Consider the following 27764-nt stretch of genomic DNA (forward strand, 5'->3'; position numbering starts at 1 on the left):
CGAGTAGCTCTCGTCGTTGATAAACTTTATATTGATAACCAGTTGTTCAGAGACACAAAGACTACTCCATGGTTATTTTAAAAATTACAAAGTTCTCATAGATGAGGAAAATAAACACAATTCTAGCCCGGTTATGGATTGTAACAATACAATAAAAAATATAGCTTTTCTATATATCTTCACATATAACTAATTGAACACACAAGCACTAATTCAACATAGTGAAGATAAAAACTAAGTAAACAGAAGGCACAGTATGTGTGGATGATGTGGTGTGTGTTTATTTTTTATTTTATTTGTTATGTTTGGAAAGTTGAGTGAGTAATTAAATGGTTGCATATCCCAGAGCCAATGTATTGCTGTGAGCCGGGGTATGAGAAGGCTTTCAATGTTGTTTAGATGATGGATATACTTTTATAATGAATTATACGTCTTATTTATTTATTGTCCTATCATGGTGGAACAGTTTTAAAATAAATGATACATTTGATTTATTATGGTCCTATCATGGGGAACTACATGTTTTAAATAAATGATATCTAATTATGTATTTATGATCCTATTTTAATGGTACGGTCCATGACCCTATACCCTAGACACCCACCTGACTGACCCAGATACTAAGGAGAAGTCCCTAACTGTTTTATGTGCCTGCTGTAAGCGGTCTGTATGCAGCCAAAATTAGGTCAGAGACCAAGAGCAGCACTGCCCCCTCAAGATTCTGAGCCTGCTTGGCAGGGTTGGTCCTGCAAAGCCAAAGCCCCCTAAAGGGAGAGCATACTACACAAGTAAATTCTCAAAGCTGCTAATGAGAACCTTGACAACCTTGTACCTAGCCGGTGGGGATTCCGGTGGGGTGCCCCCACCCAGGCAGTGGCAGTGCTGGCAACACTAGCTGCAGTAACCCATGGGGAGGGGGTCACACTCGGACATTCAGAGAGGGGGTATATTATTGTGACCCTGGTGGCACAAAATCGGACTGGATGGAGATGCTTGGGAATATGGTCAATACGGGTGACTGTATTGTGGGTGTTTCAGGGAAAAGGTGTACATTTGACCTCCATCATCTAGGATGTGACAATGGTAAATAAAATCTCTCAATTTTTGCCCATTTTTTGCGCGGTCTTGCAGGCCTTCTCATGCAGCTGCAACTGCAAGTGCATTTGTAAATCAAGACCTATCTTGAGTTGGGCTCTGGGTTGGTGCAATTGTTGAGTAAGTGAGCTTATGGTTGTGTGGGGGTAAGGGTTGAGTGTGTGTGGGTGTATGTGTGTATCCCACAACTATTGCGAAGGAGTAAAAGAGGTTAGGGACAATAGAGGATGATCCACAGCTATTCCCACGGGGGGACCAGGATGAATATGTATGAACTTTCCAATTTGTAAGTCGCTCTGGATAAGAGCGTCTGCTAAATGACTTAAATGTAAATGTAAAAGCTATATATAATACAAATCGAGGTGAGGGCGATGGAAATGCATTTGGCAGTTGATCTACTTCAATTCGGTAAATGGCACTGTGTGCTCTTTTCAAAGGATGGATCCCAGTCGGTTATGGGCTATGGGATACAGGGGGTCGAGGGTGGTCTTCCGAGCATTGGGATGACAACCCAACTCGGGATGAGGAGGGCTTTTAGCGGGTGGAATAGTTGGGACCAATTGGAGGTTTACTTAGTAGAAATGCAAATATCATGGTACAGCTATATAGACACTCAATCATCATGTTACTTTTTAATGGTACGTTTACAAACATATATTTTGATAAAAAGATTTGAAAGTTGTGTCTCATTATGGTAAGTTGTGAAATAAGTATAGCCAGTTACAATTGTAATGGCCTAGCAGATAATAAGAAAAGACGGTCAGTATTTACCTGGCTAAAAGAGACGGAATATAATATCTATTGTTTACAGGAAACCCATTCAACAGTTTTAGATGAAGTTTTGTGGAAAAAGAATTGGGGGGGGCAAACTATATATTTCTCCCATGGGCAAAGAAATTCAAAAGGGGTGATGGTTTTAATTAACAATAGTTTTGATCCAAATGTGCAAATTGTCCAAACAGATCCTCAAGGTAGATGGATTATTTTAAATATGTTATTGGACAATAAACAGATATGGCTTACTAACCTATACGGTACGAATAATGATGATCCAAGCTTCTTTGAAAATATATATAAGAATGTATCAACTCTACAAGCAACACTAGACTCTATTATTATGGTGGGAGATTTTAATACGGTATTAAAACCTCTATGGACCGGAAAGGAAATCACACTACAAACTATCACCCTCAGGCACTTAAGGAAATCATGAATGTCATGGATATATTGGATTTAGTGGATATATGGAGACTTAAATACCCTGACCTAGTGAGAGATACATGGCGGAGGCTTAATCAAGCTAGTCGTCTTGACTACTTTCTTATACCATTCTCTCTGGCACCAAAAGTTTAAAAAGTGTTGATAGGGGACAGAATGCGGTAGGATCATCACATAATTGGCATATATATTACTCTTACAGAATTTCCACGTGGGCGAGGATATTGGAAATTTAATCAAAGCCTACTAGATGATAAATTGTTTAGAACTAGGACAGAAGAATTTATAACTGACTTTTTCAGACATAACATAGGTACAGCAGATCCCCTTATTGTATGGGACACTTTTAAATGTGCCTTTTAAAGGAAATGCAATTCAGTACTCATCTATAAAACAAAAGCAATTTAGATCAAAAGAGTCCATATTAACAAAGGAAATTGAAGGACTAACAGTACAGTTAGATAGCAATAAAAATGGTACCATAGAGGCACAGAATAAGTTAGAGGAAAAACAAAAAGAAATGGAGGGAACTTATTCAAGAAAGATCCAGTGTAATATATTATAAAAATTAAGCGAACTGGATGGAATATGGGGAAAAATGCACCAAATTCTTTTTCAATCTTCAATATAGAAATGCTACCCAAATTTTTTTATTAAAACTTGTTACAAATGATGGAGTCACCCATGATTCACCAAATTATATTTTGAAAGAGGAAGTAAAGTACTTTAAGAATATGTTTTCGTTTCAGGCTCCTCCATCTCCACTAACTGAAACTAATTGTATGGATTTTCTTCCTAATAATAATGTAAAATTAACATCTGTACAGAAAGACTCATGTGAAGGCCAAATTACAGAGGAGGAACTGCTTGATGCAATTGGGGCCTTTAAGGATGGGAAAACTCCAGGGCTGGATGGCATACCAGTGGAAGTATACAAAACTTTTTTTGATATACTCAAAGGATCATTATTAGCTTTTTTTAACCACTCCTATATAAATGGTAGATTATCAGACACGCAACAAGAAGGTCTGATATCATTATTACTGAAACAGGACCCAAGTGGTATATATAAAGATCCAGTCCATTAAAAAAATTGAAGACCTCTTACACTTCAGTGTTGTGATGCCAAAATCCTAGCAAAATGCTTGGCGCATAGAATTAAAAAAGTATTGTCAGATATTATTCATCCTAATCGGACAGGTTTTTTACATAGACGATACATTGGAGATAATATAAGACAAGTACTGGAAACAATAGAACACTATGAAATATCGGGGACACCAGGCCTGGTTTTCATAGCTGATTTTGAAAAGGCTTTTGATAAAGTACGACTGGAGTTTATATATAAATGCCTAGAATATTTCAATTTTGGGGAATCTCTTATAAAATGGGTTAAAGTTATGTATAGTAACCCTAGGTGTAAAATAGTAAATAATGGCTACATCTCAGAAAGTTTTAAACTATCTAGAGGAGTAAAACAAGGTTGTCCGCTATCGGCATATCTATTTATTATTGCCATCAAAATGTTAGCTGTTAAGATTAGATCAAACAATAATATGAAGGGATTGGAAATCCATGGCTTAAAAACTAAGGCGTCATTGTACGCTGATGATTCATGTTTTCTTTTAAAACCACAATTAGAGTCTCTCCACGTGGCCTCTTATAGGATCTAGATACTTTTGCTATCCTCTCTGGATTAAAACCAAATTATGATAAATGTACCATATTACGTATTGGATCACTAAAAAATGCACATTTTACATTACCATGTAGTTTACCAATTAAATGGTCTGACGGAGATGTGGACATACTTGGTATACAAATCCCAAAAGAAAGAAATGATCTCACTCCAATACATTTTTATAGAAAGTTAGCAAAAATAGATAAGATCTTGCTACCATGGAAAGGAAAATACCTGTCTATTTGTGGAAAAATCACCCTGATTAACTCTTTAGTCGTATCACAGTTTACCTATTTGCTTATGGTTTTGCCTACACCTAGTGACCTGCTTTTTAAATTATATGAACAAAAAATATTCAATTTTATTTGGAACGGCAAGCCAGATACAATTAAAAGGGCCTATTTATATAACGAATATGAATTCGGAGGGCAGAAATTATTAAATATTAAAGCATTAGACCTCTCACTAAAGGCATCAGTCATACAAAAGTTATACTTAAATCCAAACTGGTTCTCTAGTCAATTGGTACGAATGTCTCATCCTATGTTAAAGAAGGGCCTTTTCCCCTTTATTCAGATTACACCTGCTCACTTTCGGTTGTTTGAAAAGGAAATAATCTCCAAAATATCTTTATTTTTTAAACAAGCCTTAGAAAGTTGGTTGCAATTTCAGTTTAATCCACCTGAAAGGACGGAACAAATAGTACAACAAATATTGTGGTTAAATTCAAATATACTAATTGATAAAAAAACTGTATTTATCAAAGAAATGTTTAAAAAAGGTATAATTTTAGTGAATGATATCATAAATAGGACTGGTGGAGTTATGTCACACATGCAGCTAACACAGACATATGGAAATGTCTGCTCTACCCAAAATTACAACCAATTAATTGCAGCATTACCACAAAAATGGAAGAGGCAAGTAGAAGGGGAAAAAAGTAAGGAACTTGTATGTCGGCCCTGTATTAAAGAACATAAATGGTTAAAGAAAAGTGTGATAAATAAAAACATTTACCAATTTCATTTAAGGACCAAAACACTGACAGCTGTGCCATATAAAATAGTTGGGAAGAGATTTTCGATGTACCCATTCCATGTATCCATTCCATGGCACAATGCCAGATTCAAAACTTCTAATTTTTCAATTTAAATTACTATACAAAATTCTTGCAACTAATAGAATGTTATATATATGGGGGATACAATCTTCCCAGCTCTGCAGATTCTGCTGTGAGGAAGCAGAGTCATTAGATCATTTATTTTGGTATTGTCCATATGTAGCTCGTTTTTGGTCACAGGTCCAGGAATGGCTGAAGAATTGCAACATTTGCCTAGAACTAACGCTACAGATAGCAATACTGGGTGATTTGAAAAGCCATAGTCATTCAATCAATAATATAATAATTATTTTAGCAAAAAAATATATTTTTAATTTACAATCTGTGAAAGCTATGAGAATAGGAAGGTTCAAATCTTTTGTGAAGCATCACAGCACAGTTGAAAAATATATGGCAAATAGAAATCCGAAATGGATGATGTTGAGAGATAGATGGGAGGGGTTGAATGGAGCTGAAGGGTGGGACTAATAACAAGATAAACAATGTAAAGCATACAGGTTCTGTAAAATGTATATAGGTTCGGAACTTTTGTGAAATAGCACAGTTACAAATAGAAATCAAATTGGATGTACATCAGAAATAGAGGAAGGACTAAGAACAAACAAGAGAGAACTATTGTAAAGTAGACTGTGTCTGTAAAATGTGTATAAAATGTATAAATTGAAGGTAAAAGCAGAAGTGTTTATTAGTTTACTTCAATTGGGGGATCGGTGGTAGGGTTTGCGGGGAATAATAATAAAGGTATATTCTTTAAAAAAGTATGTATGTCTATATAGGTATGTGTATGTATATATGTGTATATATACGCATGCGTTTATGGATATACTATTTACCCAAAAAATATGGGGGACTGGAAATGATGCAGACAATTACATTGGAAGCAACATTCTTTCCGCAATATTAAGCTGATCCACCCCTAGTAAAAAATTAAAAAATTAAAACAAGCTCAGTCCGATGATGCTGTGACACACCGCCCCAGACCATGACGAACCCTCCACCTCCAAATTGATCCCGCTCCAGAGTACAGGCCTCGATGTAACGCTCATCCCTTCGACGATAAACGCGAATCCGACCATCACCCCGGGTGAGACAAAACCGCGACTCGTCAGTGAAGAGCACTTTTTGCCAGTCCTGTCTGGTCCAGCGATTGTGGGTTTGTGCCCATAGGCGACGTTGTTGCCGGTGATGTCTGGTGATGACCTGCCTTACAACAGGCCCAGAAGCCCTCAGTCCATCCTGTACCTGTCCCACAGGTGTGATGTTCGGATGTACCGATCCTGTGCAGGTGTTGTTACACGTGGTCTGCCACTGCGAGGACGATAAGCTGTCTGTCCTGTCTCCCTGTAGCGCTGTCTTTGGCATCTCACAGTACGGACATTGCAATTTATTGCCCTGGCCACATCTGCAGTCCTTATGCCTCCTTGCAGCATGCCTAAGGCACGTTCACGCAGATGAGCAGGGACCCTGGGCATCTTTCTTTTGGTGTTTTTCAGAGTCATTAGAAAGGCCTCCTTAGTGTCCTAAGTTTTCATAACTGTGACCTTAATTGCCTACCGTCTGTAAGCTGTTAGTGTCTTAACGACCATTCCACAGGTGCATGTTCATTCATGGTTTATGGTTCATTGAACAAGCATGGGAAACAGTGTTTAAACCTTTTACAATGAAGATCTGTGAAGTTATTTGGATTTTTACGAATTATCTTTGACAGACAGGGTCCTGAAAAAGGGACGTTTCTTATTCCTTGCGTGCCACGCTTCTAGGCTTTCCTACAGTACACAAGGCTAGTGAACAAGAATACAATTATATCTTATTAAGAAGTTGATCAATTGGTTGTTGTTTTTTTACTGGTGGTTTTGAGGGATGCAACAAATGAAAGTCTATTGTATCTGACTTTATAATACACACTAGTCATTTATGTATTTCATATTTAGGCTATATATTTATATCATTCTATAGCACTACCTACTTTTACAGGAAAACCCAGTTACCCATTCAAACCTTTGGTAACTCACACAAATCAAAATATCTAAATATTCTTGGTCAGACCATCGAACATTGTGTGTTAATGGGTTTAACCTTTCTGGCGCAGGCATTCCGCTAGCGACCCACCTCGACAACATCCGGTGAAATTGCAGAGCGCCAAATTCAAAATACAGAAATAGTCATAATAAACATGAATAAAAAATACAAGTGTTATACATCGGCTTAAAGATTAACTTCTGGTTAATCCAGCCGCTTTGTCAGATTTCAAAAATGCTTTATGGCGAAAGCATACCATGCGATTGTCTGAGGACAGCGCCCCGCTTACAAAAGCATACATACATTTTACAACCAAGTAAAGGAATTACAAAAGTCAGAAAAATTAATCACTTACCTTTGAAGATCTTCATATGGTTGCAGTCACAAGAGTCCCAGCTACACAATAAATGTTTGTTTTGTTGGATAAAGTCCCTCTTTATATCCAAAAAACTCTGTTTTGTTGGCGCGTTTTCAGTAATCCACTGGCTCAAAGGCGGTTAAAACATGCAGACGAATCATCCTAATAGTACAGGTAAATTTCGGCGAAACATGTCAAACGATGTTTATAATTAATCCTCAGGTTGTCAATTGTCTAAATAATCGATAGTATTTCAACCGGACAATAGCGTCTTCAATAGAAAGGAAAAACAACGAAGGGCGCGCACTCGGTCACGCGCGCAAACGGTCACGCGCGCAAACCAGCACTGCATGATTCTACAGTCCACTGACAGAAAGGTCTCATTCTTCAGAATTTTTCAGAAAACAAGCCTGAAACAATGTCTAAGGACTGTTGACATCTAGTGGAAGCCATGGGAACTGCAATCTGGGTCCGAACCCATTAGATACTCTATAGGCATTCAATTGAAAATCCCACTTCCTGGATGGATTTTCCTCAGGTTTTCGCCTGCCATATCAGTTCTGTTACACTCACAGACATTATTTTAACAGTTTTGAAAACTTTAGAGTGTTTTCTATCCAAATCCACGCTTCTCATGCAGACATTGAAATACTGCCCCCAAGCCATAAGAAGTTAAACCTTAATCCAGCAGTTCCCCTAGGGTCAACAGGGCCGGCTCCAGGCATAAGCGACATAAGTGGTCTCAACTTCATGTTGAGAGATAGAATAGTAGAATACACAAGGTGCAAGTTCCAAATTTGATTGTGCATCAGCAATTTTTATCATCAGCAGTCACTCAATTAGCCATGTCCGCTAACAATTTTTAGATTGGTAATATAGTCTAGCCAGTTATCTAAACTTGGAGTAATCATTGCCGAATACCGACCTGGCCCAGGGGCCCTGACCTCCAGAGAGCCCCCATTGATTTTGTTAGTCACTCTCACTCAGATATAATTCTCTCCACCCCATGGCAAAATGGGTAGAATTGCAGGAAATTAGCTTTAAAACTGACATTTTTTATTTCTGCCCCATGGCAAAATGACTAGAATTGCATGAAATAAACTTCAAAACGTAAATGTTTCTCTCCGCCATCAAGAGGAGGTCACTAAAAACAATTTCCAAATCTCGCTTAGGGCCCCCAAAAGGCTAGAGCCGGCCCTGTGGGTAAATATACTTCTCAGGGATGGTTTCTGATGGCCAACACAATACTTTATTTTTACCACTCAAGCACAGTTTATTTTGAGTCTCTGTTTGAAAAACCACTTCACATCCGAGGCTCTTCTGTAGCCGTTCTGGAAGCCGGGTTTCTTCAGAGGGAAAGAAGGAGAGAAAGAAAGAAATGGAGAAAAGAAAGAGAAGCGTGTTTTCTTTTTCTCTGGTTTGTTTTCCAGTTCTCTTTAAAATGAACTCTGGGTACAGGACTTGGCAGTTGCACATGGTGTGGTGAGAGAGAGGAGAGAGAGAGAGAGAGAGGAGAGGGAGTGACGGGGAGGGAGAGTCTCTCTTCTCTTTCTTTTATTCACTCATAAAACAGTAGATCCGAAAGAGAAAAGAAAACAATGCCGCCACACTTCACCCCTATTTCAGTTGAACCAGATCAAATGGGGTCTTCTCAGTGTGTAAACAGGGGAAAGTACTGCCAGTGGACCAACCGTGTATGCTTTAGTTCTGGTTCAAGTGTAACTTGGGTGAACACAGAAAGAGTAGATATTGAATTGTTAAATAGTGTCAGCTCTGGAAAAGCAGTACTGTACTCACTGTACCATTCTTTTATGATTAGGACTAGAGCCCAGAGTTTTAACTGACCAGGTCACATTGTGGTCAGTAAAACTCAGGGCCCTAGTCATGATCAACTAATCACTGGTTATAGGAGAGAAGGGTTGCGTCCCAAATGGCACCCTATTCATTAATAGTGCACTATTATTGACCAGGGCCCAGGGCACTATAAAGGAATAGGGTGCCATTTGGGGATACGCATGTAGAGTAGAGGCTACTATAGAATCTGCATGCTGATACTGTGGAAGAAGCCATATGTGAGGCTCAGTGAAGAGGAACCAGAACTCAATAAACACAGTGTCAAAGAGACGGGGTTCAAGGCCACGCTTGTCATGATGGAGGCTACACTTTGCGCTCCGCTGGCTCCTGCAGGGTTTGATGCTGTAATATAAAACGTCTGGGGCCACAATCCTCCACATTGTCTCTGTTGTTACCCCTACGTCACCCTCCTCTCCTCAGTAGACCCTGTACAGTCAACTCATCATCTCTCTCTCCCTCTCTCCTACCCCCCTCCCTCGCTACCCCACTTCTCTCTCACGCTCTTTCCCTCCTTACTCAAAACAACTGTTGTGCTCTCTTCCCACCTTCCTCTCTCTCTCTCCTCTTTCTCTCTCTCATCTCATCTCTCTTCTCTCTCTTTCTCCCCTCTTTCACTCTCTCTCCTCTTTCGCTCTCACCCCCCCGCTCTCCTTTTTCTTTCGCTCTGTCCTTTTTCTCTCTCTCCCTCTTTCTCTCTCTCTCTCTCTCTCCTTTCTCTCTCCCCCCTCTCTCTCCATTTTCTTTCTCTCTCCCCCCTCTCTCTCTTCACCATCCCTCTCTCTCTCTCTTCCCCATCTCTCTCTCTCTCCTCTCTTTCTATCTTTCTTATTCTCTCTCTCCTCTCTATCTTTCTATCTCTCTTTCTCACTTCCCCCTCTGTCTTCCTCTTTTTCTCTCCTTCTAACCCACCCTCTCTCTCTCCCTCTCTCCTCTAGTCTTCAGTGGTGTCGGTGGGCTTTTTCCGGTTCCATCCTAACCTGGTGGTGGGGGGAACCTACTCTGGCCAGATAGTTCTGTGGAAAAACCATAGCCACCGCAGGACCCCTGCACAGAGAACCCTCCTCTCAGCTGCAGCTCACACGGTAAGTCCACAGTGCATCCTCAATGGCACCCTATTCCCTATATAGTTTTGACCAGAGCCCTATAGGGAATAGGTGCCACTTGGGATGCACACTAAGATTCCATGTGCACTGAAACACTGAGACACCCTGTAACAGAAATGCACCGTTTAGTTTCAACATATACGACTGCTTTAGTTTAAAGCAGTAACACAGATACACTTCTCCAGGAGCTGCAGCACACTGAAACCCAACCCTGCAATCTGTGGCCTCAGACGGCATTCAAAACATATAAGAGGAAGAATATAATGCCCTTGTATATCCTATATCCTGTATCTTAAATCCTATATCTTATCCTATATCTTATGTACTTTATCCTATATCTTATATACTATACCCTATATCTTATATACTATACCCTATATCTTATATACTATATCCTATATCGTATATACTATATCCTATATCTTATCCTATATCTTATGTGCTTTATCCTATATCTTATGTACTATATCCTATATCTTATATAATATACCCTATATCTTATATACTATATCCTATATCTTATATACTATATCCTATATCTTATATACTATATCCTATATCTTATATACTATATCCTATATCTTATATTCTATTTCCTGTATCTTATATTCAATCCTATATCTTATATACTATATCCTACAGTTGAAGTCGGAAGTTTACATACACCTTAGTCAAATACATTTAAACTCAGTTTTTTCACAATTCCTGACATTTAATTTAGTAAAAATTCCCTGTTTTAGGTCAGTTAGGATCACCACTTTATTTTAAGAATGTGAAATGTCAGAATAATAGTGGAGAGAATTATTTATTTCATATTTTATTTCCTTCATCACATTCTCAGTGGGTCAGAAGTTTACATACACTCAATTAGTATTTGGTAGCATTGCCTTTAAATTGTTTAACTTAGGTCAAACGTTTCAGGCAGCCTTCCACAAGCTTCCCACAATAAGTTGGGTGAATTTTGGCCCTTTCCTCCTGACAGAGCTGGTGTAACTGAGTCAGGCTTGTAGGCCTCCTTGCTCGCACATGCTTTTTAAGTTCTGCTCACAAATTTTATATGGGATTGAGGTCAGGGCTTTGTGATGACCACTCCAATACCTTGACTTTGTTGTCCTTAAGACATTTTTCCACAACTTTGGAAGTATGCTTGTGGTTATTGTCCATTTGGAAGATCCATTTGCGACCAAGCTTTAACTTCCTGACTGATGTCTTGAGATGTTGCTTCAATATATCCACATCATTTTCCATCCTCATAATGCCATCTATTTTGTGAAGTCCCTCCTGCAGCAAAGCACACCCACAACATGATGCTACCTCCCCCGTGCTTCACGGTTGGGATGGTGTTCTTCGGCTTGCAAGCCTCCCCCTTTTTCCTCCAAACATAACGATGGTCATTATGGCCAAACAGTTCTATTTTTGTTTCATCAGACCAGAGGACATTTCTCCAAAAAGTACGATCTTTGTCCCCATGTGCAGTTGCAAACCGTAGTCTGGCTTTTTTATGGTGGTTTTGGAGCAGTGGCTTCTTCCTTGCTGAGCGGCCTTTCAGGTTATGTCGATATAGGACTCGTTTTACTGTGGATATAGATACTTTTGTACCAGTTTCCTCCAGCATCTTCACAAGGTCCTTTTCTGTCGTTCTGGGATTGATTTTCACTTTTCGCACCGAAGTACGTTAATCTCAAGGAGACAGAACACGTCTCCTTCCTGAGCGGTATGACGGCTGCGTTGTCCCATAGTGTTTATACTTGCGTACTATTGTTTGTACAAATGAACGTGGTACCTTCAGGCATTTGGAAATTGCTCCCAAGGATGAACCAGACTTTTGGAGGTCTACAATTATTCTTTTTTCTGCAGTCTTGGCTGATTTCTTTTGATTTTCCCATGATGTCAAGCAAAGAGGCACTGAGTTTGAAGGTAGGCCTTGAAATACATCCACAGGTACACCTCCAATTAGCTCAAATTACATCAATTAACCTATCAGAAGTTTCTAAAGCCATGACATAATTTTCTGGAATTTTCCAAGCTGTTTAAAGGCACAGTCAACTTAGTGTATGTGAACTTCTGACCCACTGGAATTGTGATACAGTGAATTATAGGTGAAATAATCTGTCTGTCAACAATTGTTGGGAAAATTACTTGTGTCATGCACAAAGTACATGTCCTAACCAACTTGCCAAAACTATAGTTTGTTAACAAGAAATTTGGGGAGTGTTTGAAAAACTAGTTTTAATGACTCCAAACTAAGTGTATGTAAACTTCTGACTTCAACTGTATATCCTATTCTATATCTTATATACTATATCTTATATACCTGTCCTATACTTTGTCCTATCATATACTTCATCCCCAACAAGCCTTCTGAGTCTCAACACATTGTGAATACCACCAAGGCAGGCAATAAAGTTTAATGGTGGTGGTGGGAGTAGGGGGGAATCATTGTAGCTTCACACACACACGCGCGCGCGCGCAAGTGCACGCACAATCACGCACACGCACACACACACGCACACACACACACACACACACACACACACACACACACACACACACACACACACACATACACACACACACACACACACAGAGGCAGGCACATGTACACACACACACTGCCCCTGGATGCCATACATGCCCCCAATAATGAGAGACTATGTCTAGGCCTTCTGAAAGGGGCCTTTGTGGGCGCCAAACAAAAATCAATTTGAGGGCAATAATTACATAATGGTTTCACACAACCCGCTGTATTTGCACAGCGCCGGATGACGGTGCCAAGTTGGAGTAAGGGTCTGTTGCACATTGGCATCTCATCACTCAATAAGAGCTTTGTGTCGTCTCAGGGTTATAGGAAGACATATTGTAGATGGATGTGCAGATTCACTTCATATCTGCTAATGTCTTTCATAAGATATTACAGTTTGTGGAGGAAAATACATGTGAAATAATACACTACAGCTTATTGAAAGTAGTATAAGTATTAAGTGTAGAGCTATTTAAGAAACAACACTAGTATGTAGATCGGAATTAAATAACAATTGGAACTTCAGTGGTATAATGTAGCTTAGTATTATATGAAGCTTGTAGTTATTAGCGTACGGTGTACATAGTGTACATTCCTGATGTTGATTTGAAACTGCTTCTACATACAGTATGTTGTCTGTGTATTCTGTTTATCGTAGCAGCACCATTTCACCAAGTCAAATTCCTATACATGCAAAAGTATTTGGCAAATAAAAGATGATTCTGATAGCATCCAGTGTGTTTACAAATGGCCATTCTCTTCATGTGTCTGTCCTTCCTGTTTTTCCTGTCTGTACTATAGCACCCGGTATACTGTGTAAACGTGGTGGGAACCCAGAATGCCAACAACCTGATCACCGTGTCCACAGACGGCAGGATGTGCTCCTGGAGTCTTGACATGCTCTCTCAGCCACAGGTAAGAGCTGTTCCAGGGTCAGTCCTACCTGACCTGTAGAATTAAGGCCCATTTCTTCAAATTGATCCACAGTCAGGAATCTGTACCATTTAACTTCTCTGCGCTACGGATCCCTTTTACGGGATCATTTTCCTAAACAACCGTTAGAATTGCAGGGCGCCAAATGCAAAAATATGACAAAAAATATTTATAATCATGCAATCACAAGTGAAATATACCAAAACACAGCTTAGGTTGTTGTTAATCCACCTATCGTGTCAGATTTTGAAAATATACTTTACAGCGAAAGAAATCCAAGCTTTTGTGAGTGTAGCAATCAATGCTACAACAGCTAGCCCCAAATTAGCATGGTCACGAAAGTCAGAAAAGCAATAAAATTAATCGCTTACCTTAGATAATCTTCTGATGTTTGCACTCACGAGACTCCCAGTTACACAATAAATGTTCTTTTTGTTCGATAAATATTACTTTTAAAACAAAAAAACACCATTTGGGTTGCGCGTTATGTTGAGAAAACTACAGCCTCGTTCCGGTCCTGAAAGGAAGAAGAACATTTCCAAACGTATCAGATTAAAAAATATTACTAAAAATATTTATAATCATGCAATCACAAGTGAAATATACCAAAACACAGCTTAGCTTGTTGTTAATCCACCTATCGTGTCAGATTTTGAAAATATACTTTACAGCGAAAGAAATCCAAGCTTTTGTGAGTGTAGCAATCAATGCTACAACAGTTAGCCTTATATTAGCTTGGTTAGCTTAGTCACGAAAGTCAGAAAAGCAATAAAATGAATCGCTTACCTTTGATAATCTTTGGATGTTTGCACTCACGAGACTCCCAGTTACACAACAAATGTTCTTTTTGTTCAATAAATATTACTTTTATCACAAAAAAACGCCATTTGGGTTGCGCGTTATGTTCAGAAAACCAAAGCCTTGTTCCGTTCGACAAATTCCAAAAAGTATCCGTAATGGTCGTAGAAACATGTCAAATGTTTTTTATAATCAATCCTCAGGTTGTTTTTAACAAACATAATCGATAATATTTCAACCGGACCATAAGGGCCATCTCACACCTACACCTACTACTTTTCATTTTTACTATTTTCTACATTGTAGAATAATAGTGAAAACATCAAAACTATGAAATAACACATATGGAATCATGTAGTAATGAAAAAGTGTTAAACAAATCAAAATAGATTCTAGATTTTAGATTTTTCAAAGTAGCCACCCTTTGCCTTTATGACAGCTTTGCACACTCTTGGCATTCTCTCAACCAACTTCAATGTAGAAAATAGTAAAAATAAAGAAAAACCCTTGAATGAGTAGGTGTGTCCAAACCTTTTACTGGTACTGTATGTAGCTCCCTCCAGTAACCACGAGCACAACCGTTCCTTGATTTTAACTGGCGGCTTTATTCTGTAGTTTTAGTCAGAATTATCACCTTCCGTGAGAACTATAAAGTAAATGAAAATACAGTTAACCACACTCTTAAAACCTTCTTGTCTTACGAGTGACTTATTAGCTTGATATAACTCTGAAGTGCTTACATACATAAACAGTTTAGCCGGAGCTATAACAGTATCAGATTAAACACATAAATAAAGGAAAAATACCTCATTGGCTGCTTATTACAGAATGGAGGAAATCAAAAACGTCACACTTATTATTACTGGCATGAATTCACGGTTCATCCTTAATTATTATAACGTTACCATCCTAACATACACACTTCAACCTTTACGAGCTACACCTGAAGACATGAAAACTTAGCTAACACAGCGCGGGATTGCCTTCACTCCAAAGGTGTGTTGCTACGATAATGGTCCCCGTTACAACAGTTATTAGCCACGTAGTTCCGCTTGTCTTATCATTTCCCACGCACAGCGAAGACGTAAACAATTCAAACAAAGAAACAACGACGTGGACTTACAGGTTAATTGTCAGTTACACTGTGTATGACATATTGCATATTGTCATTAAAGAGAATGGTGCTATAACTGACTCATACAAAAGGTGTAACTAATTCCATGACAAAACCCTATCAAACGGTGTAACTAATTCCATGACAAAGCCCTAGCAAAAGGTGTAACTAATTCCATGACAAAGCCCTAGCAAAAGGTGTAACTAATTCCATGACAAAGCCCTAGCAAAAGGTGTAACTAATTCCATGACAAAGCCCTAGCAAAAGGTGTAACTAATTCCATGACAAAGCCCTAGCAAAAGGTGTAACTAATTCCATGACAAAGCCCTAGCAAAAGGTGTAACTAATTCCATGACAAAGCCCTAGCAAAAGGTGTAACTAATTCCATGACAAAGCCCTAGCAAAAGGTGTAACTAATTCCATGACAAAGCCCTAGCAAAAGGTGTAACTAATTCCATGACAAAGCCCTAGCAAAAGGTGTAACTAATTCCATGACAAAGCCCTAGCAAAAGGTGTAACTAATTCCATGACAAAGCCCTATCAAACTGTGTAACTAATTCCATGACAAAACCCTATCAAACACAATATGTGCTATATAACTATATAACTGTATGTCTATGTGATGTATGTTAGACTCATTGTAACTAGGTCAGCACAAACAATCTTAACACTTCTGAAAGTACATGATGATAGCAGCCATGTGCAGACTACCGTACGATAATTGTGTTTTTTGTGAACATGAGGTTGAACCATTTAACCCTGTGTGTGTGTGTGTGTGTGTGTTGTAGGAGAGCATGGAGCTGGTGTACAACAAGTCTAAAGCTGTGGCTGTGACAGGCATGGCGTTCCCCACTGGAGACGTCAATAATTATGTGGTGGGGAGTGAGGAGGGAACCGTGTACACCGCATCTAGACATGGCAGGTTAGAGGAACGCACACACACACACACACACACACACACACACACACACACACACACACACACACACACTTTAAGTTTAATGTTTTTATACAGTGTATCTCATAAGCGTAATAATACCAGCTACAAGCTCCTGCCCCCCAAAATGTGTCCTCTCTTCTCTCTGACATGCTCTCTCTCTCTCTCCCATGCTCCTTTGTAGCAAGGGGATCTGTGAAATGTTCGAGGGACACCATGGGCCTGTGACGGGCCTCAGCTGTCACAACGCCGTTGGCCCTGTAGACTTCTCCCACCTCTTCGTCACCTCGTCGTTCGACTGGACTGTCAAACTGTGGAGCACTGAGGTAAGAAGAGCTCTTTATACTGGACTGTCAAACTGTGGAACACTGAGGTAAGAAGAACTCTTTATACTGGACTGTCAAACTGTGGAGCACTGAGGTAAGAAGAGCTCTTTATACTGGACTGTCAAACTGTGGAGCACTAAGGTAAGAAGAGCTCCTTATACTGGACTGTCAAACTGTGGAGCACTGAGGTAAGAAGAGCTCTTTATACTGGACTGTCAAACTGTGGAGCACTGAGGTAAGAAGAGCTCTTTATACTGGACTGTCAAACTGTGGAGCACTGAGGTAAGAAGAGCTCTTCATTTCAACTTGTGTCCTCCAGGTCTCCTTTCACTGTCTGGTTCAAGCTTCAACATGAATGGACTGGACTGAGAGGAGCTAAACTGGATACATTTTTGAAGGGAGGAGGGAAGGAGAGGGAGGAGGGAAGGAGAGGGAGGAGGGAAGGAGGTTATGTGTCCGTGGCAGTGAACCGACTGGACTGGAGTGGACTGTGGAGCGAGGAAGCAAAGTATGGATGAAGAAAGGGAATGAGGGATGGAGAGAAGGGGAGGAGTGAGGCTGTTGACTGGGGTTCAAACCACAGAGAGGCAGCGGGGGCCAGGGAGGCTGCAGACTGCTGCGGAACTCCTCTATCTCCCATTCTGGCCTTTCTGTCTGGAGACAGAGGAGCGCACCACAATCACCACAGAGACCGACAGAGGGAGGAAGGAAGGGAGAAGGGAGGGAGAAATACATTGTGCTGGAAGGCCACAGTGTTGGTTTACGAAGAAGAGACGAGGAGGGAAGAGACGAGGAGGGTAGAGGAGACGAGGGGAGGGTAGAGGAAAGAAGAGATGACCCCATCAAAAGACTCACTCCACTGAAAGACCAAGATAGCATGAAAACCAAAATAAATACAAACCTAAAATAGAAAACAGACAATGAAAACATGTTCATCTTCAGCCTGGATCAATTTGATATACAGTAAACCACAGAGAGGCAGCGGGGGCCAGGGAGGCTGCAGATATACAGTAAACCACAGAGAGACAGCGGGGGCTAGGGAGGCTGCAGATATACAGTAAACCACAGAGAGACAGCGGGGGCCAGGGAGGCTGCAGATATACAGTAAACCACAGAGAGACAGCGGAGGCCAGGGAGGCTGCAGATATACAGTAAACCACAGAGAGACAGCGGGGGCCAGGGAGGCTGCAGATATACAGTAAACCACAGAGAGGCAGCGGGGGCTAGGGAGGCTGCAGATATACAGTAAACCACAGAGAGACAGCGGGGGCCAGGGAGGCTGCAGATATACAGTAAACCACAGAGAGACAGCAGGGGCCAGGGAGGCTGCAGATATACAGTAAACCACAGAGAGGCAGCGGGGGCCAGGGAGGCTGCAGATATACAGTAAACCACAGAGAGGCAGCGGGGGCCAGGGAGGCTGCAGATATACAGTAAACCACAGAGAGGCAGCGGGGGCCAGGGAGGCTGCAGATATACAGTAAACCACAGAGAGGCAGCGGGGGCTAGGGAGGCTGCAGATATACAGTAAACCACAGAGAGGCAGCGGGGGCCAGGGAGGCTGCAGATATACAGTAAACCACAGAGAGGCAGCGGGGGCCAGGGAGGCTGCAGATATACAGTAAACCACAGAGAGGCAGCGGGGGCCAGGGAGGCTGCAGATATACAGTAAACCACAGAGAGGCAGCGGGGGCTAGGGAGGCTGCAGATATACAGTAAACCACAGAGAGGCAGCGGGGGCCAGGGAGGCTGCAGATATACAGTAAACCACAGAGAGGCAGCGGGGGCCAGGGAGGCTGCAGATATACAGTAAACCACAGAGAGGCAGCGGGGGCCAGGGAGGCTGCAGATATACAGTAAACCACAGAGAGGCAGCGGGGGCCAGGGAGGCTGCAGATATACAGTAAACCACAGAGAGATAGTGGAGGCCAGGGAGGCTGCAGATATACAGTAAACCACAGAGAGGCAGCGGGGGCCAGGGAGGCTGCAGATATACAGTAAACCACAGAGAGATAGTGGAGGCCAGGGAGGCTGCAGATATACAGTAAACCACAGAGAGACAGCGGGGGCTAGGGAGGCTGCAGATATACAGTAAACCACAGAGAGGCAGCGGGGGCCAGGGAGGCTGCAGATATACAGTAAACCACAGAGAGGCAGCGGGGGCCAGGGAGGCTGCAGATATACAGTAAACCACAGAGAGACAGCGGGGGCCAGGGAGGCTGCAGATATACAGTAAACCACAGAGAGACAGCGGAGGCCAGGGAGGCTGCAGATATACAGTAAACCACAGAGAGGCAGCGGGGGCCAGGGAGGCTGCAGATATACAGTAAACCACAGAGAGACAGCGGGGGCCAGGGAGGCTGCAGATATACAGTAAACCACAGAGAGACAGCGGGGGCCAGGGAGGCTGCAGATATACAGTAAACCACAGAGAGATAGTGGAGGCCAGGGAGGCTGCAGATATACAGTAAACCACAGAGAGGCAGCGGGGGCCAGGGAGGCTGCAGATATACAGTAAACCACAGAGAGACAGCGGGGGCCAGGGAGGCTGCAGATATACAGTAAACCACAGAGAGGCAGCGGGGGCCAGGGAGGCTGCAGATATACAGTAAACCACAGAGAGACCAAGGAGGCCAAGGAGGCTGCAGATATACAGTAAACCACAGAGAGGCAGTGGGGGCCAGGGAGGCTGCAGATATACAGTAAACCACAGAGAGACCAAGGAGGCCAGGGAGGCTGCAGATATACAGTAAACCACAGAGAGACCAAGGAGGCCAAGGAGGCTGCAGATATACAGTAAACCACAGAGAGGCAGCGGGGGCTAGGGAGGCTGCAGATATACAGTAAACCACAGAGAGGCAGCGGGGGCCAGGGAGGCTGCAGATATACAGTAAACCACAGAGAGGCAGCGGGGGCCAGGGAGGCTGCAGATATACAGTAAACCACAGAGAGACAGCGGGGGCCAGGGAGGCTGCAGATATACAGTAAACCACAGAGAGACAGCGGGGGCCAGGGAGGCTGCAGATATACAGTAAACCACAGAGAGACAGCGGGGGCCAGGGAGGCTGCAGATATACAGTAAACCACAGAGAGACCAAGGAGGCCAAGGAGGCTGCAGATATACAGTAAACCACAGAGAGGCAGCGGGGGCTAGGGAGGCTGCAGATATACAGTAAACCACAGAGAGACAGCGGGGGCCAGGGAGGCTGCAGATATACAGTAAACCACAGAGAGGCAGCGGGGGCCAGGGAGGCTGCAGATATACAGTAAACCACAGAGGCAGCGGGGGCTAGGGAGGCTGCAGATATACAGTAAACCACAGAGAGACAGCGGGGGCCAGGGAGGCTGCAGATATACAGTAAACCACAGAGAGACAGCGGAGGCCAGGGAGGCTGCAGATATACAGTAAACCACAGAGAGACAGCGGAGGCCAGGGAGGCTGCAGATATACAGTAAACCACAGAGAGACAGCGGGGGCCAGGGAGGCTGCAGATATACAGTAAACCACAGAGAGGCAGCGGGGGCCAGGGAGGCTGCAGATATACAGTAAACCACAGAGAGGCAGCGGGGACCAGGGAGGCTGCAGATATACAGTAAACCACAGAGAGGCAGCGGAGGCCAGGGAGGCTGCAGATATACAGTAAACCACAGAGAGACAGCGGGGGCCAGGGAGGCTGCAGATATACAGTAAACCACAGAGAGGCAGCGGGGGCTAGGGAGGCTGCAGATATACAGTAAACCACAGAGAGGCAGCGGGGGCCAGGGAGGCTGCAGATATACAGTAAACCACAGAGAGACCAAGGAGGCCAAGGAGGCTGCAGATATACAGTAAACCACAGAGAGGCTGCAGATATACAGTAAACCACAGAGAGACCAAGGAGGCCATGGAGGCTGCAGATATACAGTAAACCACAGAGAGGCAGCGGGGGCCAGGGAGGCTGCAGATATACAGTAAACCACAGAGAGACCAAGGAGGCCAGGGAGGCTGCAGATATACAGTAAACCACAGAGAGACCAAGGAGGCCAGGGAGGCTGCAGATATACAGTAAACCACAGAGAGGCAACGGGGGCCAGGGAGGCTGCAGATATACAGTAAACCACAGAGAGATAGTGGAGGCCAGGGAGTCTGCAGATATACAGTAAACCACAGAGAGGCAGCGGAGGCCAGGGAGGCTGCAGATATACAGTAAACCACAGAGAGGCAGCGGGGGCCAGGGAGGCTGCAGATATACAGTAAACCACAGAGAGGCAGCGGAGGCCAGGGAGGCTGCAGATATACAGTAAACCACAGAGAGGCAACGGGGGCCAGGGAGGCTGCAGATATACAGTAAACCACAGAGAGGCAGCGGGGGCTAGGGAGGCTGCAGATATACAGTAAACCACAGAGAGGCAGCGGGGGCCAGGGAGGCTGCAGATATACAGTAAACCACAGAGAGGCAGCGGGGGCCAGGGAGGCTGCAGATATACAGTAAACCACAGAGAGGCAGCGGGGGCCAGGGAGGCTGCAGATATACAGTAAACCACAGAGAGGCAGCGGGGGCCAGGGAGGCTGCAGATATACAGTAAACCACAGAGAGACAGCGGGGGCCAGGGAGGCTGCAGATATACAGTAAACCACAGAGAGACAGCGGGGGCCAGGGAGGCTGCAGATATACAGTAAACCACAGAGAGGCAGCGGGGGCCAGGGAGGCTGCAGATATACAGTAAACCACAGAGAGGCAGCGGGGGCCAGGGAGGCTGCAGATATACAGTAAACCACAGAGAGGCAGCGGGGGCCAGGGAGGCTGCAGATATACAGTAAACCACAGAGAGGCAGCGGGGGCCAGGGAGGCTGCAGATATACAGTAAACCACAGAGAGACAGCGGGGGCCAGGGAGGCTGCAGATATACAGTAAACCACAGAGAGACAGCGGGGGCTAGGGAGGCTGCAGATATACAGTAAACCACAGAGAGGCAGCGGGGGCCAGGGAGGCTGCAGATATACAGTAAACCACAGAGAGGCAGCGGGGGCCAGGGAGGCTGCAGATATACAGTAAACCACAGAGAGGCAGCGGGGGCCAGGGAGGCTGCAGATATACAGTAAACCACAGAGAGGCAGCGGGGGCCAGGGAGTCTGCAGATATACAGTAAACCACAGAGAGGCAGCGGGGGCCAGGGAGGCTGCAGATATACAGTAAACCACAGAGAGACAGCGGGGGCCAGGGAGGCTGCAGATATACAGTAAACCACAGAGAGACAGCGGGGGCCAGGGAGGCTGCAGATATACAGTAAACCACAGAGAGGCAGCGGGGGCCAGGGAGGCTGCAGATATACAGTAAACCACAGAGAGGCAGCGGGGGCCAGGGAGGCTGCAGATATACAGTAAACCACAGAGAGGCAGCGGGGGCCAGGGAGGCTGCAGATATACAGTAAACCACAGAGAGACAGCGGGGGCCAGGGAGGCTGCAGATATACAGTAAACCACAGAGAGGCAGCGGGGGCCAGGGAGGCTGCAGATATACAGTAAACCACAGAGAGGCAGCGGGGGCCAGGGAGGCTGCAGATATACAGTAAACCACAGAGAGATAGTGGAGGCCAGGGAGGCTGCAGATATACAGTAAACCACAGAGAGACAGCGGGGGCCAGGGAGGCTGCAGATATACAGTAAACCACAGAGAGGCAGCGGGGGCCAGGGAGGCTGCAGATATACAGTAAACCACAGAGAGGCAGCGGGGGCCAGGGAGGCTGCAGATATACAGTAAACCACAGAGAGGCAGCGGGGGCCAGGGAGGCTGCAGATATACAGTAAACCACAGAGAGACAGCGGGGGCCAGGGAGGCTGCAGATATACAGTAAACCACAGAGAGGCAGCGGGGGCCAGGGAGGCTGCAGATATACAGTAAACCACAGAGAGGCAGCGGGGGCCAGGGAGGCTGCAGATATACAGTAAACCACAGAGAGACAGCGGGGGCTAGGGAGGCTGCAGATATACAGTAAACCACAGAGAGACCAAGGAGGCCAAGGAGGCTGCAGATATACAGTAAACCACAGAGAGGCAGCGGGGGCTAGGGAGGCTGCAGATATACAGTAAACCACAGAGAGGCAGCGGGGGCTAGGGAGGCTGCAGATATACAGTAAACCACAGAGAGGCAGCGGGGGCCAGGAAGGCTGCAGATATACAGTAAACCACAGAGAGGCAGCGGGGGCTAGGGAGGCTGCAGATATACAGTAAACCACAGAGAGGCAGCGGGGGCCAGGGAGGCTGCAGATATACAGTAAACCACAGAGAGGCAGCGGGGGCCAGGGAGGCTGCAGATATACAGTAAACCACAGAGAGGCAACGGGGGCCAGGGAGGCTGCAGATATACAGTAAACCACAGAGATAGTGGAGGCCAGGGAGGCTGCAGATATACAGTAAACCACAGAGAGACAGCGGGGGCCAGGGAGGCTGCAGATATACAGTAAACCACAGAGAGACAGCGGAGGCCAGGGAGGCTGCAGATATACAGTAAACCACAGAGAGACAGCGGGGGCCAGGGAGGCTGCAGATATACAGTAAACCACAGAGAGACAGCGGAGGCCAGGGAGGCTGCAGATATACAGTAAACCACAGAGAGGCAGCGGGGGCCAGGGAGGCTGCAGATATACAGTAAACCACAGAGAGGCAGCGGGGGCCAGGGAGGCTGCAGATATACAGTAAACCACAGAGAGGCAGCGGGGGCCAGGGAGGCTGCAGATATACAGTAAACCACAGAGAGGCAGCGGGGGCCAGGGAGGCTGCAGATATACAGTAAACCACAGAGAGGCAGCGGGGGCTAGGGAGGCTGCAGATATACAGTAAACCACAGAGAGACAGCGGGGGCCAGGGAGGCTGCAGATATACAGTAAACCACAGAGAGGCAGCGGGGGCCAGGGAGGCTGCAGATATACAGTAAACTCTAACATTGTTTTTTTACTTTTTTACCTGTGACATATTAATGTGTGTATGTATCATGGTACACTCAACAGATACACTCAAAGCTCAGATACTGCAAGTGTATGTATTATTCAGTGATATGTTCAACGTGTAGATGCACCAAGTCTATAACTCATATGTGAAGTATATCATGACAGATATTAAAACTTTTTGCAGGAGTGTGTTATTCTTTGGGTTTGAGGAATCTCCTCCCCTTTGAGGGGTACCACAGGAATGTATGTTTGTCTTCTGTCCCAGTGAGTGTGCTTAAGTGTGTGTATGTGTGCATAAGTGTGTGTGTGGATGTGGGCACACCTTAGCTGGCTAGCCTTTGCTTACCTAAGGCTACCCTAGAGGTTTACTTTCATCTTGCCAATCAACGCCATCAAAAGACACCGCTCTCTCCACAGAGACAAAAAGGCCAGAATGCAGAAGTCGGAATGTTGCAAATATTGTGGTTGTAAAAACATGTAGGTTCAGGTTGTGAGCTGCTAGACTGAGATGTTGACAGGGAGACGTCTAGAGACTGAGAATGCATCTAGTTGGGACCATAGAAGAAAGTTTCTGTGTATGAAATGGCACCCTATTCCCTATATCAAATCAAACCAAATCAAATGTTATTTGTCACATGCACCGAATACAACAGGTGTAGACCTTAACGTGAAATGCTTACTTACAAGCCCTTAACCAACAGTGTAGTTTTAAGAAAATATTTACTAAATAATCAAAAGTATATATATATTTTTTAAGTAAGACAATAAAATAACAATACAGAGGCTATATACAGGGGGTACCGGTACCGAGTCAATGTGTTGGGTTACAGGTTAGTCGAGGTAATTTGTACATGTACAGTTGAAGTCGGAAGTTTACAAACACCTTAACCAAATACATTTGGTTAATACATCGATCACCACATTCTTTTGGAGAGATTGGAAACCCAAATTGGTCTACATGGACAAGTTCTGGCCTGGTTTAGATCTTATCTGTCGGAAAGATATCAGTTTGTCTCTGTGAATGGTTTGTCCTCTGACAAATCAACTGTAAATGTCGGTGTTCCTCAAGGTTCCGTTTTAGGACCACTATTGTTTTCACTATATATTTTACCTCTTGGGGATGTAATTTGAAAATATAATGTTAACTTTCACTGCTATGCGGATGACACACAGCTGTACATTTCAATGAAACATGGTGAAGCCCCAAAATTGCCCTCGCTAGAAGCCTGTGTTTCAGACATAAGGAAGTGGATGGCTGCAAACTTTCTATTTTTAAACTCGGACAAAACAGAGATGCTTGTTCTAGGTCCCAAGAAACAAAGAGATCTTCTGTTGAATCTGACAATTAATCTTGATGGTTGTAAAGTCATCTCAAATAAAACTGTGAAGGACCTCGGCGTTACTCTGGACCCTGATCTCTCTTTTGACGAACATATCAAGACTGTTTCAAGGACAGCTTTTTTCCATCTACGTAACATTGCAAAAATCAAACTTTCTGTCCAAAAATGATGCAGAAATACTGCATTAATCCATGCTTTTGTTACTTCTAGGTTAGACTACTGCAATGCTCTACTTTCCGTCTACCCGGATAAAGCACTAAATAAACTTCAGTTAGTGCTAAATACGGCTGCTAGAATCCTGACTAGAACCAAAAAAGTTGATCATATTACTCCAGTGCTAGCCTCCCTACACTGGCTTCCTGTTAAGGCAAGGGCTGATTTCAAGGTTTTACTGCTAACCTACAAAGCATTACATGGGCTTGCTCCTACCTATCTTTCCGATTTGGTCCTGCCGTACATACCTACATGTACGCTACGGTCACAAGACGCAGGCCTCCTAATTGTCCCTAGAATTTCTAAGCAAACAGCTGGAGGCAGGGCTTTCTCCTATAGAGCTCCATTTTTATGGAATGGTCTGCCTACCCATGTGAGAGATGCAGACTCGGTCTCAACCTTTAAGTCTTTACTGAAGACTCATCTCTTCAGTGGGTCATATGATTGAGTGTAGTCTGGCCCAGGAGTGTGAAGGTGAACGGAAAGGCTCTGGAGCAACGAACCGCCCTAGCTGTCTCTGCCTGGCCGGTTCCCCTCTCTCCACTGGGATTCTCTAACCCTATTACAGGGGCTGAGTCACTGGCTTACTGGTGCTCTTTCATGCTGTCCCTAGGAGGGGTGCGTCACTTGAGTGGGTTGAGTCACTGACGTGATCTTCCTGTCTGGGTTGGCGCCCCCCCTTGGGTTGTGCCGTGGCGGAGATCTTTGTGGGCTATACTCGGCCTTGTGTCAGGATGGTAAGTTGGTGGTTGAAGATATCCCTCTAGTGGTGTGGGGCCTGTGCTTTGGCAAAGTGGGTGGGGTTATATCCTTCCTATTTGGCCCTGTCCGGGGGTATCATCGGATGGGGCCACAGTGTCTCCTGACCCCTCCTGTCTCAGCCTCCAGTATTTATGCTGCAGTAGTTTGTGTCGGGGGGCTAGGGTCAGTTTGTTATATCTGGAGTACTTCTCCTGTCTTATCCGGTGTCCTGTGTGAATTTCACTATGCTCTCTCTAATTCTCTCTTTCTCTCTTTCTTTCTCTCTCTCGGAGGACCTGAGCCCTAGGACCATGCCTCAGGACTACCTGGCATGATTACTCCTTGCTGTCCCCAGTCCACCTGGCCGTGCTGCTGCTCCAGTTTCAACGGTTCTGCCTGCGGCTATGGAACCCTGACCTGTTCACCGGACATGGTACCTGTCCCAGACCTGCTGTTTTCAACTCTCTAGAGACAGCAGGAGCGATAGAGATACTCTTTTTTTTTTTTTTTGGTGGATCAGCTTAATATTGCGGAAAGAATGTTGCTTCCAATGTAATTGTCTGCATCATTTCCAATCCCCCATATTTTTGGGGGTAAATATATATATCCATACACGCATGCATACATATACACATATATACATACACATACCTATATAGACATACATACTTTTTTAAAGAATATACCTTTATTATTATTCCCCGCAACCCTACCACCGCTCCCCCAATTGGAGTAAACTAATAAACACTTCTGCTTTTACCTTCAATTTATACATCTTATACCTATTTTACAGACACAGTCTACTTTATAATAGTTCTCTCTTGTTTGTTCTTAGTCCTTCCTCTATTTCTGTTGTCCATCCAATTTTATTTCCACTTGTAACTGCGCTATTTCACAAAAGCTCCGCACCTATACACATTTCACAGATCCCGTATGCCCTACATTGTTTATCTTGTTATTAGTCCCACCCTTCAGTTCCACTCAACCCTTCCCATCTATCTTCCAACATCATCCATTTCGGATTTTTATTTGCCATATATTTTTCAACTGTGCTGTGATGCTTCACAAAAGATTTGAACCTTCCTATTCTCATAGCTTCTACAGATTGTAAATTAAAAATAAACATTTTTGCTAAAATAATTATTATATTATTGATTGATTGACTATGGCTTTTCAAATCCCCCAGTATTGCTATCTGTAGCGTTAGTTCTAGGCAAATGTTGCAATTCTTCAGCCATTCCTGGACCTGTGACCAAAAACGAGCTACATATGGACAATACCAAAATAAATGATCTAATGACTCTGCCTCCTCACAACAGAATCTGCAGAGCTGGGAAGATTGTATACCCCATATATATAACATTCTATTAGTTGCAAGAATTTTGTACAGTAATTTAAATTGAAAAATTCGAAGTTTTGAATCCGGCGTTGTTTTGCGTATCAATTCATAAACCTTGTGCCATGGA

General features: G+C 43.7%; 1 protein-coding gene across 1 annotated transcript in view; it reads left to right on the forward strand.

The window, feature by feature from the left end:
* The window catches only part of LOC120022027 (cytoplasmic dynein 1 intermediate chain 1), a 464568-nt gene that overhangs the window by 403470 nt on the left and 33334 nt on the right, over positions 1 to 27764 (forward strand). The window contains 4 exon segments of the mRNA XM_038965825.1: positions 10281 to 10427; positions 13771 to 13884; positions 16603 to 16736; positions 16936 to 17077. Of these exon segments, the coding sequence (XP_038821753.1) occupies positions 10281 to 10427; positions 13771 to 13884; positions 16603 to 16736; positions 16936 to 17077 (537 nt within the window).

The sequence above is a fragment of the Salvelinus namaycush genome, chromosome 27 (assembly GCF_016432855.1).
Source record: "Salvelinus namaycush isolate Seneca chromosome 27, SaNama_1.0, whole genome shotgun sequence".
NCBI classification, from domain to species: Eukaryota; Metazoa; Chordata; class Actinopteri; order Salmoniformes; family Salmonidae; genus Salvelinus; species Salvelinus namaycush.